Here is a 14,794-nt window from a genome sequence, read left to right on the forward strand (position 1 = left end):
TCTTTTACAAGTGGTTGACCAGTTTTCCCAGCACCACTTGTTAAAGAGATTGTCTTTACTCCATTGTATATTCTTGCCTCCTTTGTCAAAGATAAGGTGTCCATATGTGTGTGGATTTATCTCTGGGCTTTCTATTTTGTTCCATTGATCTATATGTCTGTCTTTGTGCCAGTACCATACTGTTTTGATGACTGTGGCTTTGTAGTAGAGCCTGAAGTCAGGCAAGTTGATTCCTCCAGTTCCATTCTTCTTTCTCAAGATTGCTTTGGCAATTCGAGGTTTTTTGTATTTCCATACGAATCTTGAAATTGTTTGTTCTAGTTCTGTGAAAAATATGGCTGGTAGCTTGATAGGGATTGCATTGAATTTGTAAATTGCTTTGGGTAGTATACTCATTTTCACTATATTGATTCTTCCGATCCATGAGCATGGTATATTTCTCCATCTATTAGTGTCCTCTTTGATTTCTTTCATCAGTGTTTTATAGTTTTCTATATATAGGTCTTTAGTTTCTTTGGGTAGATATATTCCTAAGTATTTTATTCTTTTCGTTGCAATGGTGAATGGAATTGTTTCCTTAATTGCTTTTTCTACTTTCTCATTATTGGTGTATAGGAATGCAAGGGATTTCTGTGTGTTGATTTTATATCCTGCAACTTTACTATATTCATTGATGAGCTCTAGTAATTTTCTGGTGGAGTCTTTAGGGTTTTCCATGTAGAGGATCATGTCATCTGCAAACAGTGAGAGTTTTACTTCTTCTTTTCCAATTTGGATTCCTTTTATTTCTTTTTCTGCTCTGATTGCTGTGGCCAAAACTTCCAGAACTATGTTGAATAGTAGCGGTGAAAGTGGACACCCTTGTCTTGTTCCTGACTTTAGGGGAAATGCTTTCAATTTTTCACCATTGAGGATAATGTTTGCTGTGGGTTTGTCATATATAGCTTTTATTATGTTGAGGTATGTTCCTTCTATTCCTGCTTTCTGGAGAGTTTTTATCATAAATGGATGTTGAATTTTGTCAAAGGCCTTCTCTGCATCTATTGAGATAATCATATGGTTTTTATTTTTCAATTTGTTAATGTGGTGAATTACATTGATTGATTTGCGGATATTGAAGAATCCTTGCATCCCTGGGATAAAGCCCACTTGGTCATGGTGTATGATCTTTTTAATGTGTTGTTGGATTCTGATTGCTAGAATTTTGTTGAGGATTTTTGCATCTATGTTCATCAGTGATATTGGCCTGTAGTTTTCTTTTTTTGTGACATCTTTGTCAGGTTTTGGTATTAGAGTGATGGTGGCCTCATAGAATGAGTTTGGAAGTTTACCTTCCTCTGCAATTTTCTGGAAGAGTTTGAGTAGGATAGGTGTTAGCTCTTCTCGAAATTTTTGGTAGAATTCAGCTGTGAAGCCGTCTGGACCTGGGCTTTTGTTTCCTGGAAGATTTCTGATTACAGTTTCAATTTCCGTGCTTGTGATGGGTCTGTTAAGATTTTCTATTTCTTCCTGGTTCAGTTTTGGAAAATTGTACTTTTCTAAGAATTTGTCCATTTCTTCCACGTTGTCCATTTTATTGGCATACAACTGCTGATAGTAGTCTCTTATGATCCTTTGTATTTCTGTGTTGTCTGTTGTGATCTCTCCATTTTCATTTCTAATTTTATTGATTTGATTTTTCTCTCTTTGCTTCTTGATGAGTCTGGCTAATGGTTTGTCAATTTTATTTATCCTTTCAAAGAACCAGCTTTTGGCTTTGTTGATTTTTGCTATGGTCTCTTTTGTTTCTTTTGCATTTATTTCTGCCCTAATTTTTAAGATTTCTTTCCTTCTACTAACTCTGGGGTTCTCCAATTCTTCCTTTTCTAGTTGCTTTAGTTGTAGAGTTAGGTTATTTATTTGACTTTTTTCTTGTTTCTTGAGGTATGCCTGTATTGCTATGAACTTTCCTCTTAGCACTGCTTTTATAGTGTCCCACAGGTTTTGGGTTGTTGTGTTTTCATTTTCATTAGTTTCTATGCATATTTTGATTTCTTTTTTGATTTCTTCTGTGATTTGTTGGTTATTCAGAAGTGTGTTGTTCAACCTCCATATGTTGGAATTTTTAGTAGTTTTTCTCCTGTAATTGAGATCTAATCTTAATGCATTATGGTCAGAAAAGATGCTTGGAATGATTTCGATTTTTTTGAATTTATCAAGTTTAGATTTATGGCCCAGGATGTGATCTATCCTGGAGAAGGTTCCATGAGCACTTGAGAAAAAGGTGAAATTCATTGTTTTGGGGTGAAATGTCCTATAGATATCAATTAGGTCTAATTGATCTAATGTATCATTTAAAGTTTGCATTTCTTTGTTAATTTTCTGTTTAGTTGATCTGTCCATAGGTGTGAGTGGGGTATTAAAGTCTCCCACTATTATTGTGTTATTGTTGATTTCCCCTTTCATACTTGTTAGCATTTGTCTTACATATTGCGGTGCTCCTATGTTGGGTGCATATATATTTATAATTGTTATATCTTCTTCTTGGATTGATCCTTTGATCATTATGTAGTGGCCTTCTTTGTCTCTTTTCACAGCCTTTGTTTTAAAGTCTATTTTATCGGATATGAGTATTGCCACTCCTGCTTTCTTTTGGTCTCTATTTGCGTGGTATATCTTTTTCCAGCCCTTCACTTTCAGTCTGTATGTGTCCCTTGTTTTGAAGTGGGTCTCTTGTAAGCAGCATATAGAGGGGTCTTGTTTTTGTATCCATTCGGCCAGTCTTTGCCTTTTGGTTGGGGCGTTCAACCCATTTACGTTTAAGGTAATTATTGATAAGTATGATCCCGTTATCATTTACTTTATTGTTTTGGGTTCGGGTTTATACACCCTTTTCCTGTTTCCTGTCTAGAGAATATCCTTTAGAATTTGTTGGAGAGCTGGTTTGGTGGTGCTGAATTCTCTCAGCTTTTGCTTCTCTGTAAAGCTTTTGATTTCTCCTTCGTATTTGAATGAGATCCTTGCTGGGTACAGTAATCTGGGATGTAGGTTATTGTCTTTCATCACTTTAAGTATGTCTTGCCATTCCCTCCTGGCCTGAAGAGTTTCTATTGAAAGATCAGCTGTTATCCTTATGGGAATCCCCTTGTGTGTTATTTGTTGTTTTTCCCTTGCTGCTTTTAATATTTGTTCTTTGTGTTTGATCTTTGTTAATTTGATTAATATGTGTCTTGGGGTGTTTCGCCTTGGGTTTATCCTATTTGGAACTCTCTGTGTTTCTTGGACTTGGGTGATTATTTCCTTCCCCATTTTAGGGAAGTTTTCAACTATTATCTCCTCAAGGATTTTCTCATGATCTTTCTTTCTGTCTTCTTCTTCTGGGACTCCTATAATTCGAATGTTGGAGCGTTTCATATTGTCCTGGAGGTCTCTGAGATTGTCCTCGTTTCTTTTAATTCGTTTTTCTTGTTTCCTCTCTGATTCATTTATTTCTACCATTCTATCTTCTATTTCACTAATCCTATCTTCTGCCTCCGTTATTCTACTATTTGTTGCCTCCAGAGTGTTTCTGATCTCATTTATTGCGTTATTCATTATATTTTGACTCTTTTTTATTTCTTCTAGGTCCTTGTTAAACCTTTCTTGCATCTTCTCAATCCTTGTCTCTAGACTATTTATCTGTGATTCTATTTTGATTTCAAGATTTTGGATCATTTTCACTATCAATATTCGGAATTCCTTCTCAGGTAGATTCCCTACTTCTTCCTCTTTTGTTTGGTTTGGTGGGCAACTCTCCTGTTCCTTTACCTGCTGAGTATTCCTCTGTCTCTTCATCTTGGTTATATTGCTGGGTTTGGGGTGGCCTTTTTATATTCTGGTAGTTTGTGGAGTTTTCTTTATTATGGAGCTTCCTCACTGTGGGTGGGGTTCTATCAGTGGCTTGTCAAGGTTTCCTGGTTAGGGAGGCTTGTGTTGGAGTTCTGGTGGGTGGAGCTGGGTTTCTTCTCTCTGGAGTGCAGTGGAGTGACCAGTAATGGGTTATGAGACATCAAGGGTTTTGGAATAATTTTGAGCTGCCTGTATATTGAAGCTCAGGGGAGTGTTCCTGTGTTGCTGGAGAATTTGAGTGGTATGTCTTGTTTTGGAACTTGTTGGCCCTTGGGTGGAGCTTGGTTTCAGTGTAGGTATGAAGGCATTTGATGAGCTCCTATTGCTTAATGTTCCCTGAATTCAAGAGTTCTCTAATGTTTTCAGGCTTTGGATTTAAGCCTCCTGCTTCTGGTTTTCAGTTTTATTTTTACAGTAGCTTCTAGACTTCTCCATCTATACAGCACCGATGATAAAACATCTAGGTTAAAGATGAAAAGTTTCTCCACATTGAGGGACACTCAGAGAGGTTCACTGAGTTACAAGGAGAAGAGAAGATGGAGGGGGTAGTTAGAGGTAACTGGAATTAGATGTGGTGAGATCAAAAGAGGAGAGAGCAAGCTAGCCAGTAGTCACTTCCTTATGTGTGCTCTATAGTCTGGACCGCTCAGAGGTATTTATGGAGTTATACGGGGAAGAGGAGAGGGAGGAAGTAGACAGAGGTGACCAGGAGGATAAGAGAGAGGAATGAGAAGGAGAGAGACAAATCCTGCCAGTAACCAGTTCCTTAGGTGTTCTCCACCGTCTGGAACACACTGAGATTCACAGAGTTGGATAGAGAAGAGATGGGGGAGAAAAGAGACAGAGGCCACCTGGTGGAGAAAAAGGAGAGTCCAAAGGAGGAGAGAGTGGTCGAGCCAGTAATCTCGCTCTCAGGTAGACATGGGTAGTGAAGTTTGGGTTTTTAAATGTACAAAATTGACAACAGAAACCTAAGAGCAAAGATTAAAAATCTAGAGTAGAGGTTGGATTTTAGAAAATACAATATTAAAGAAAAGAAGCAGAAGGAAAAAGGAAGAAAGAAAAAAAACACACAGGAATTATTTAAAAAACAAACAAACAACAAAACAAAACAAACCAAAAAAAAAAAGAAAAAACCACCAACAACCATCCAAAGGCTATATATGTTGTTTGCCTTAAAAAAAAAAAAAAAAAGTCTTTTTTTTTTTTTTAAATAGTAATAGTAGGTTATAGAAATAAAAATTAGAGGATAAATAGAAGACTTAACAATTAAAAAAATAGTTAGAAAAAAAAAAGAAGAAAAAAAGGAAAAAAAAAAAAGGAATGATTTTAAAATTATTAAAAATATATCTGGCCGTTCTCTGATGTTTTGGGCCGTGTGGGATCACTTCCAAGGTGGTTCCCTCTGTTTAACTTCTTCTGTTTGCTGGTTTTTTAGGCTCACTAGTTCAGTCGCGCTGTGGGGAGGGGGGATGCTGCAAACAAATAGCACTGTCGTGTGCACAGTGTCTCAGCCCCGCCTGACTTGTCCCTTTTTGCGGCGTACAAACCGCTCCGGCTCTACGATGCTCCGCCGGGAACCGTCTGGGGCCGGCCCTAGGCTGCGTGCACTTCCCCGGTCCAAGCCGCTCAGGCCGCCCTCAGAGGCACAGATTCGGCTGGGACTGCGTTTTGTGCCCTTCCCAGGTCCGAGTAGCTCAGGAGTTTGGCGAGCGCGATCGCCGCGGCGTGTCACCTTTTCTGCCGCTGCTGCTCAGCTTTCTGGGTGGACCGCTGGCGTCCCCCGTGAGGCAGATTGTGAGTGTCCAGCACCCCCAGAAGTCTTAGCAAAGAGGCCTGCTTGCAGTTAGGTAAGTAAAGTCTCTCCGGGTCTGCAATTGCCCCTTTCCAGTCCTTATGGCTCTGGCTGCCTGTCCCCGGCGGGGGATGGTCTGCAGCCGGCTTTTTCCGTTCCGTCCTTTGTTCTGTGCTCGGTCCTGGCGGTGTCTTATGTTCGAGCTTTTCGTGCGGTAGCTATCCCACAGTCTGGTTTGCTAGCCCCAGTTAGATCGTTCTGGTTGCGCGTGGGGCGTTCCTGCCGGATTCGTACAAAGCACTGCCGCCCGCGCCTCCCGCGCGTCCCTGCCCTGCCCCCACTTCCCAGTGGCGGATGCAGGCGTCTGTGCTGCTTTTCCGCTGGGGGAGTTACTGTTGGGCTTGTAATCTCTTGGTCTTAATTATTTCTTTATTTTTCCTTCCTGTTATGTTGCCCTCTGTGTTTCCAAGATTCGCCACCGACTCGGCAGGGAGAGTGTTTCCTGGTGTTTGGAAACCTCTCTTCTTAAAATTCCCTTCCCGGGACGGGCTTCCCTTCCCGGGACGGAGCTCCCTCCCCACCTCCTTTGTCTCCTTTTTCGTCTTTTATATTTTTTCCTACCTGTTTTTGAAGACAATGGTCTGCTTTTCTGGATGCCTGATAACCTCTGCCAGCCTACAGAAGTTGTTTTGTGGAGTTTGCTCGGAGGTGAAATGTTCTTTTGAGGAATTTGTGAGGGAGAAAGTGCTCTTCCCGTCCTATTCCTCCGCCATCTTTATCCCGTCCCCTATTCATTTTATCAGTTACACCCAAGCCCTTCCCAAAAGTATACGTGTAAAGAAAATAGAAAATAAAGTAAAAATGGAGTTCTTACTGAAAAGTCTTTGTACTTAAGAAGTCTGGAGGAAATGGCAAGACATTACAGATGAATAACCTTTGAAATGACACCCACCTGAATTCCAGCAGGACTGATTTCATCAAAGCCTCCCACAGTATTGAAAATGAATTTTACAACTTTGTTAAAATTATCATCCCCAATACTCCAGGAAGCATCGGTCAGGAATACAATATCTGCTTTGGCCCCTTTGCACACTGGGGGAGAAAACACAAAAGAAGCCCAAAGTCTCATAAATTCTTTCATTCAAGTGAAGTTACAAAACTGAGAAATGTAGTCTAACACGCTCTACTCTTCTGTGGTTCCAGCAGCAACAGCATCATGTGGGAGCTTGATAGGAATGGAGTCCTGGGCCCCACCCCAGACTTCTTGAATCAGAATCGGCAGTAACAAAGTGCCAGATAATTCGAGTGCACAGCAAAGTTTGAGAGGTGCTCTCAATCTCTGCTCTGGAATTACTCCATCTGCTCGCATTCACTCTGCAAACACATGCTCCCTCCATATAGAATTCTTCAAGAAGCTTCAAACAATAAATGTGGAGGAAATCAAAGTAAAAACAATTATTCACAGAACTTGAGTCATCAGTGGGTTTGGAGATTCTATACATAATCATGCATGTAGATAAGGTGTCTTTTAAATTTTAAATTAAGCCACTAGAATTGTATGGAAGGAGGAAAGGGGAGGAATAAAATAAACATCTTTAAATCTTCAGACTTGAAGGCTTAAAAAATTCTGAAAATAAGAATTTAACAGCATTTTAGTGACAAAAACTTAATGTGCAGAATATTTAACACCAAGAATGAATCCTAAAGTAAATATGGACTTTGGATGATAATGATGTGCCAATATAGGTTCACAGGATGTAACTAACATCCCACTCTGGCAGCAGGGGGATGTTGAGAGTTGGGGGAGGTTTGGATGGGAGGAGGCAGGGCATGTCTGGGACCTACATGTACTTTCAGTTCAAATTTGATGTGAACCTAAAACTGCTCTAAAATTTAACTGCTCTAAAATAAAATGTAACGTCTATTAAGACCTTAGCATGCATGTCTTAAAGCCAAAATTATTTACTGAATTCTTTTCAAAAGTTTAATTTAAAGACACTCATTACTATTTTATCCTATAATATTACACTTTTAATTTTACTTCTTTAATAGACTTGATAAAATCATAAGATAAAATCACATCAAAAAGGCTAAGATAAAATCATAGCCTTCTAAGTCTTCCAAGATTAAAAAAAAAAAAAAACTTTAAAGTCTGAAATGCTTTCAGTTAAATGCTGGAAACAGAACGCAGGAAAAGAATAAACCAGTAGTTAATTTGTTATTCAGTTGCTTAGTCGTGTCCGACTCTGCAACCCCACGGACTGCAGCACGCCAGCTTTCCTGTCCCTCAGTACCTACTGGAACTTGTTCAAACTCATGTCCGTGACTCATCCAACCATCTCATCCTCTGTCACCTAAAACTTAATTTGATGAAATGCTGAGCATTGCCCCAAATTACAGAGACCAGTAGGAATAGCTCAGTATATGTCTTTTTACCAGTTCTCTGCAAGTGACAATTATGTCTCCAGCTTTGGTGAATGGAAGTTTTTCAGCTTTGTGTAATCCAGGGCCTCTCAAGTGAGAAGCCAGGAATTCCAAAGTCAAAGGCCACAGGAGTTATATTGCAGATTTAGCCCCAAAGTTCCCAGTGCTTTTTGATGCCAACAGGCAGAAGAAAGAATGCCCACCATGTGACTATGGATTATATAAGGCATCACTAGACATTCATCTGCAAACTGAGGAAACAAGAGTTCCACTGAAGAGCTGCAGTGGTTTGTGATTGATTTTAGTCACACTAAAATGTGTCTGGAGCAGGGGAAGAGCAAATGACTGGTAATCTCTGCCTGTGATCTAAAAACGCTTCGGCAGGAATAATAAATCAGAAATGTCCTATGTCAGCTGTAAATGAGGTACATAAGTAAGAAGGAGCTCAGTCCCCACCAGCTGAATGCATCGACTGATAGTATCACTTACCTTCCCGGGCTGGTGGAATTGTAGGAGGAGGAGGGGGTGTGGGTGGCTCTGTCGGGGCTTCTGTTGGTTTTAAGGCTAGAATTTAAAACAATAATTAGAAAACCACAACAAGTGCATATTTCATATCACAGAAAATAAATCTTAAGAGCCATTTAAGCCCTCGACAACAAATTAAGTCTCCCTGGCACTGATGCTGGGAATTCTATTTCATCCAAATTTGGTACCATTGGCAGACACTCAGTATTGACTGCAGCAGGAACTGAAGCCCAGAATCAGAGGGAGAATGGGCAAAGGTCACTAATGCAACACATATTCACCCTCTCACAGTCTGCTAGAGCCAGCTCCCTCTTTGAGGTCTTTTTCCTCATTACACCAAGCCTAACAGGGGCAACACAGGATTGCTGCAGATAAAGGTATTGAGCCGACCACAGACCCCACCTCAAGGACCTGCCATCACCTCACTATTGCTGTTCGCAAGGAGAAGTGGTCACGCAGGAGTTACTTCAGCCTCCCACACCCAGAGCATCCTATTCTGAAGCCTTACGGAGACTCCCCAGATTACTCAAGCACTTACTAGTACGTTCTTTGACTGAGACACCTGGTCCCTCAAGGTTTGGTGTCTGCACAAAGACAGTGACTCCATAATCAGTTTCTGGTGACAGGTCAGTGAAGCAGTGACTGGTTTCTGATCCACGCACTGTGATTTCCTGTCCTCTGGTTCCTGGTTAGGACAATGCCAGCATTGTCAATAGTTATATTTAAAGGCATGTTGATGCATCATTTTTTTTTAATAAGCAAAATAACATCTTTACTAAAGTTTAAAATGTGACTACTATGTGCTCCAGGTATTTTTTTTGCACACGTACCATCTGCGGGGCTTAGTTTTAGTCTGTAGGAAGTGGCTGCTCGGTGAGCCAACCATCTGACACAGAATGTATCCCACCCGACTTGGTAAGTTTTCAGATCCGTCACATTCAAATACACTAAAAAAAAAAAAAAAAAAAAAAAAGGCAGGAAGAAATAGACTTACTTCCTAAACAAAGACAAAAAGCAAACTTTTAATCCTAGCACATTTTTTAAACTTTCATTGTGGCTGAAAAATGTAATGCCTAAAGTCTCACATTGTTCACACTGTTTCCTTATTAAAAAATATACATGAAACAAACATGAGAATATGGTACAGTCAAAATGGATCTCCCTTTTTATCACTGATTTTCAAGAGAAGCAAATTCCACATCAGTTCCAGACCACCAGAATAAAGCAAATATTGGTTCAATAATCAAGTGACATGAATATTTTGACTTTCCAGAGCATACAAAAGTTATGTTTACACTATACCATAGTATATTGTGTGAAGTAGCTTTTTGTATGGAGAAGGCAATGGCCACCCACTCCAGTACTCTTGCCTGGAAAATCTCATGGACAGAGGAGGCTGGTAGGCTGCAGTCTATGGGGTCACTGAGTTGGACAAGACTGAGCGACTTCACTTTCACTTTTCACTTTCATGTATTGGAGAAGGAAATGGCAACGCACTCCAGTGTTCTTGCCTGGAGAATCCCAGGGACAGGGGAGCCTGGTGGGCTGCCGTCTATGGGGTTGTGCAGAGTCAGACACAACTGAAGCAACTCAGCAACAGCAGCAGCAGCTTTTTGTATAAAAAAAGTAATGTTCATACCTTCATTAAAAATACTTGATTGCTAAAAATGTTAACCATCATCTGAGCCTTCAGCTAATTGTAATCTTTTTGCAATAGTAACACCAAAGATCACTGATCTCAGATCACCATAACAAACATAATAATAATGAGAAAGGTTGAAATATTTCAAGAACTACCAAATGTGACACAGAGACATGAAGTGAGCAAATGCTGATGGAAAAATGGCACCAGTAGACTTGTTCCATGCCAGGTTGCCACAAAACTTCAATTTATAGAAAATGCAGCATCTGCAAAGTGAAATAAAGCCAAGTGCAATAAAACGAGGTCTGTCTGTAGCCCCTCTCAACACAATGAATGTCCAAGATCTCATGAAAAATAACGAGAACTTTTTCTGAAATTCTATCTGCTAAGTTCTTTAATAGTCACTGAAGCATTTGATGATAACAAAATCTATCTGTGGGCTGAATCAGTAACCATGACATTTACATGAAAACTTTCAACTGTGCATGTGTTTACTCAGTCACTCAGTCGTGACTTTGAGACCACATGGGCTATAGTCCACCAGGCTCCTCTGTCCATGGAATTTTCCAAGCAACGATACTGGAATGCGTTGCCTTTTCCTACTCCAGGGGATCTTCCCAACCCAGGGACTGAACTGCGTCTCTTCCATCTCCTGCCTTGCCAGGTGAATTCTTTACCACTGAACCAACTGGGAAGTCCGTGTTTAACATCAAATGTCAGGAAAAACCACATAGTTCTCAACTCTATGATCTTACATATTATTCATGGATGAAATAACAATTCCAAAATTTTTATCTTTCAAATTTTTAAATGTATTTTATATGAAATAAACATATCTCAACACACACTTTTTGTAATTTTGATTATATGGCCTAAGTATTTGTTTAGCTGGACACAAAAGGGTTACCTACTCAATGCTGAGGAAACATGCATATGCTAAGAAAGAACATTAAAACAGACTGGCCTGATCATTTATACTACACTTTTTCTTACAACCACAGAAAGCTACGTGACTCACATGTAGTGCCTTGGTCGGTCAGAGGAACACTGAGTCCAGAATCATACTGAGCATAGACATTCACGTCATAGGTGGTGCTGGGGTTGAGATTGTGTAATGTGTATGACGTCACTTCTCCAACAAAGACTTCCATGGGCTCATTGGAACCTTTTATTACAATCACAAAAATACAGAGAAATATGTTATCCCTAGTCTCAATTTTTTCTTAAAATCAAATGACTTAAACGATAGTATGAACACTATTGATTTCATAGCCCTTATGCACTTGCTCCCTGTAATACATGCTACTTTATATGGTGAATACAAAACTGTAGGCAGACACAATCCTTTTCTTGTTATTCTCAAAGTGTTGCACAATACCTAGCATGTGTGCTAATGAATGCAGCATGTGTGCAATTAATGTTCCTTTAAAAAATAACTCATCACACAGCCAACTACTCTAGACTGTCAAGCTTCTTCTCTAAAGTCTCATTTTGCCAGCATAGTACTCTGTATACATTAGGTACTCAATTAACATTTTTCTGTTGTAGAGATGATTTTAAAGCATCTGTCTTGCATCCCATTCCTCCACTTTGAAGTTCTCTCTTTGTTTCTTGCACAGCTCACATATCCTGACACTTGCCTTCTCTCCTTTTCCTTTTTCTGGTTCACACCCTTCCTGGGTACATGGAAGATACCTCAGCAAATTTAGCACAAAGAGTATATTTCTTCCATTTTGCTAAACATATAGATAGAACATGGAAACAAAGATGGAAAATAATTTAACAGAGAGGACATCCATTTAGTTGAAAGTGTCAGTGGGAAGTTGAAAAGCAAGCCTGTTGTGAATAAACTAAAATGCACATGCCCCAAATGGAATAATACCTTGACAGAATGGGAAAAATACAGAAATACAGTTTATATTAATTAAGCACCCATTATGTCACAAGCATAATAACATATAGGTTGTCTGAACACAGTTTCAATTTGTGGAATTTTATGAACCAGATCAGATATCTTAGTCATGCAAATTAATGGGAGTAACATCTAAACCCATAGTAACAATGATACTTTAAACCACTGGCTTAAATACTATTTCCAGAAATGTTACCTTTGGTAGGAGAGAACTTGATGTGATAACTGAACTATCGGGAGAATCTAATCATGGAGGATGCAATTAAAAACACCCTCATACACAAATAACCCTCTAATGCATTCCTAAGATAGCAAAGGTATTTCCTTACCCACTGGCTTATACACAATTTTATATCCAAGAACAGGAGAGGGTGAAGGATCCCAGGACACCCTGAATCTGGTATACCATTCATCAGAGATGTGTATGTTCTGAGGAGGAAGTAATCCCACTGAAAACAAATATTGGCACATATTACTGACCTTTTATTGACAAACAAGGACTAACAAACATTAAGCATAGAACTTAATGAGTATTGGCTATGAATATTGGCAATGCAGCCCCATGAGAGCATATTAATAATATCTCATAATGTTCTGATTCAAAAAACAATTAATAAGCACTGAAATGTTCAACAGAAAGCTTGGAAATTTTTCAAATTCAGATAGCAAATCAAACAGACTCAGGAAGTGGTAATTTCCAGAACCAGTATGTTATATGATGCAGAATCATAGAGACTAAAATATATCTCATACCAGTTTTTGAATGTTATAGATCAAAGATTGTTAGAGCAAAAAAAAAACCAATTTTGAGACTATCTAGCCCAACCATCTGGAGAAGGCAATGGCAACCCACTCCAGTACTCTTGCCTAGAAAATCCCATGGACAGAGGAGCCTGGTAGGCTGCAGTCCATGGGGTCACAAAGAGTCAGAAACAACTGAGCGACTTCACTTTCACTTTTCACTTTCATGCATTGGAGAAGGAAATGGCAACCCACTCCAGTGTTCTTGCCTGGAGAATCCCAGGGATGGTGGAGCCTGGTGGGCTGCCATCTATGGGGTCGCACAGAGTTGGACACGACTGAAGTGACTTAGCAGCAGCAGCAGCAGCCCAACCATCTTATCACAAAAATAAACTATGGTTCGTCCAAGATTACACAGCTAGCTACTGACTAAAACAAGGTTCTTTCCCAACACCGTTATAACCTCTACCAGCAAGACCTAGAGAAAATCCTCAGGCTTCCAGAGCTCAGGCTAACTCCATTCCCAGTAAGAGCAATGCTGTGAAATAGCATGATAGTCAGCCACTGAGTTATTATGCATAGCATTACACACATAAGGACTTCAACTTTAAAAACTGTTTTAATAACAGAAACCAGAAGTGGCTTTGGCCCTTCCTAGAAAACTCAAGATCTAGGAGAGACTTTTCATGTTCTGTGATTAAGCACAAAATTCTGAAATATGGCATTTCCTCCAGAAAAGTATCTAAATATATTCTGAAACCTCAGGGAGGGAGTGAAAATTGGGGAAACTGCTCAATTAAAATTATCTTGAGTTGCTAAATGGAGTCTCTGTTGACTCAGTTCTGTAGACGACAAGTGTCAAGAAATACAAATTCTTGGCCTCTAGAGACTGAGCTGAAACACTGGTCCTGCTTTTCTCTCGGGAGCTTTCAAATGTTTCCTCTCCCAAATCCTGTAATGTTGTCAAGATTGTTTAAGCAGAGAAAGAGTCTGGGCAATTAAGCGTAGCAAGGACCCTGAAATCATGTTACTTAAGGGGATTTTTGCTGAATGAAGTGGAAAAAAAGTCTTAGCAATGTCACCCAGTTAACAGAACCCAGCAGACTGATGGCCAGCCTGCCTCCAAGCTCAGCCAGAGACTTTCAGCTTTGGCTACACACTAGAACTTCAGCAGGTCCAGGCCACATCTAGACCGACTACGTCAGTGTCTCTGTGCTTGGTACCAAGGCATAAGCCTTTCTAAGGATCCTCAGGTCATTCCAGCTACCGAACTGGAGAACTTGTTATCTAAATCATAAGAAACTGGCACCCGTGTGGGCTAGAAAAGACAACTGAACCCTGGTAATTCTTCGTAAATGACTTAGGACCATAAAGAAAGCTGAGTGCTGAAGAAATGATGTTTTTGAACTCTGGTGTTGAAGAAGACTCTTGAGAGTCCCTTGGACTGCAAGGAGATCCAACCAGTCCATTCTGAAGGAGATCAGTCCTGAATATTCATTGGAAGGACGGATACTGAAGCTGAAACTCCAATAATTTGGTCACCAGATGTGAAGGACTGACTCATTGGAAAAGACCCTGATGCTGGGAAAGATTGAGGGCGGGAGGAGAAGGGGACGACAGAGTATGAGATGGCTGGATGTCATCACTGACTCAATGGACATAAGTTTGAGTAAACTCTGGGAGTTAGTTGGTGATGGACAGGGAAGCCTGACATGCTGTAGTCCATGGGGTCGCAATAGTCGGACATAACTAAGCAACTGAACTGAACTGAACAATAGAAAAAAATATTTTTTAAAAAACCTAACTTTGAAAAGGCAGAAGACGACTACTAATCATCTTGCTTTTTATGACAAATTCAATGGTGACACGGTATTTTTTTGCTGACACT

At 39.9% G+C, this 14,794-nt stretch overlaps 1 protein-coding gene across 1 annotated transcript in view; it reads right to left on the bottom strand.

Moving 5' to 3' along the window:
• Nucleotides 1–14,794, bottom strand: part of COL12A1 (collagen type XII alpha 1 chain) — a 126,473-nt gene that overhangs the window by 39,687 nt on the left and 71,992 nt on the right. Inside the window, exons 39-44 of the mRNA XM_052646016.1 lie at nucleotides 12,495–12,614; nucleotides 11,272–11,418; nucleotides 9,442–9,558; nucleotides 9,150–9,296; nucleotides 8,576–8,650; nucleotides 6,615–6,754 (exon numbers count right to left, since the gene is read on the bottom strand). Of these exons, the coding sequence (XP_052501976.1) occupies nucleotides 6,615–6,754; nucleotides 8,576–8,650; nucleotides 9,150–9,296; nucleotides 9,442–9,558; nucleotides 11,272–11,418; nucleotides 12,495–12,614 (746 nt within the window). The remainder of the gene's footprint in view (nucleotides 1–6,614; nucleotides 6,755–8,575; nucleotides 8,651–9,149; nucleotides 9,297–9,441; nucleotides 9,559–11,271; nucleotides 11,419–12,494; nucleotides 12,615–14,794) is intronic.

Source organism: Budorcas taxicolor, chromosome 9 (assembly GCF_023091745.1).
Source record: "Budorcas taxicolor isolate Tak-1 chromosome 9, Takin1.1, whole genome shotgun sequence".
Taxonomy (NCBI): Eukaryota; Metazoa; Chordata; class Mammalia; order Artiodactyla; family Bovidae; genus Budorcas; species Budorcas taxicolor.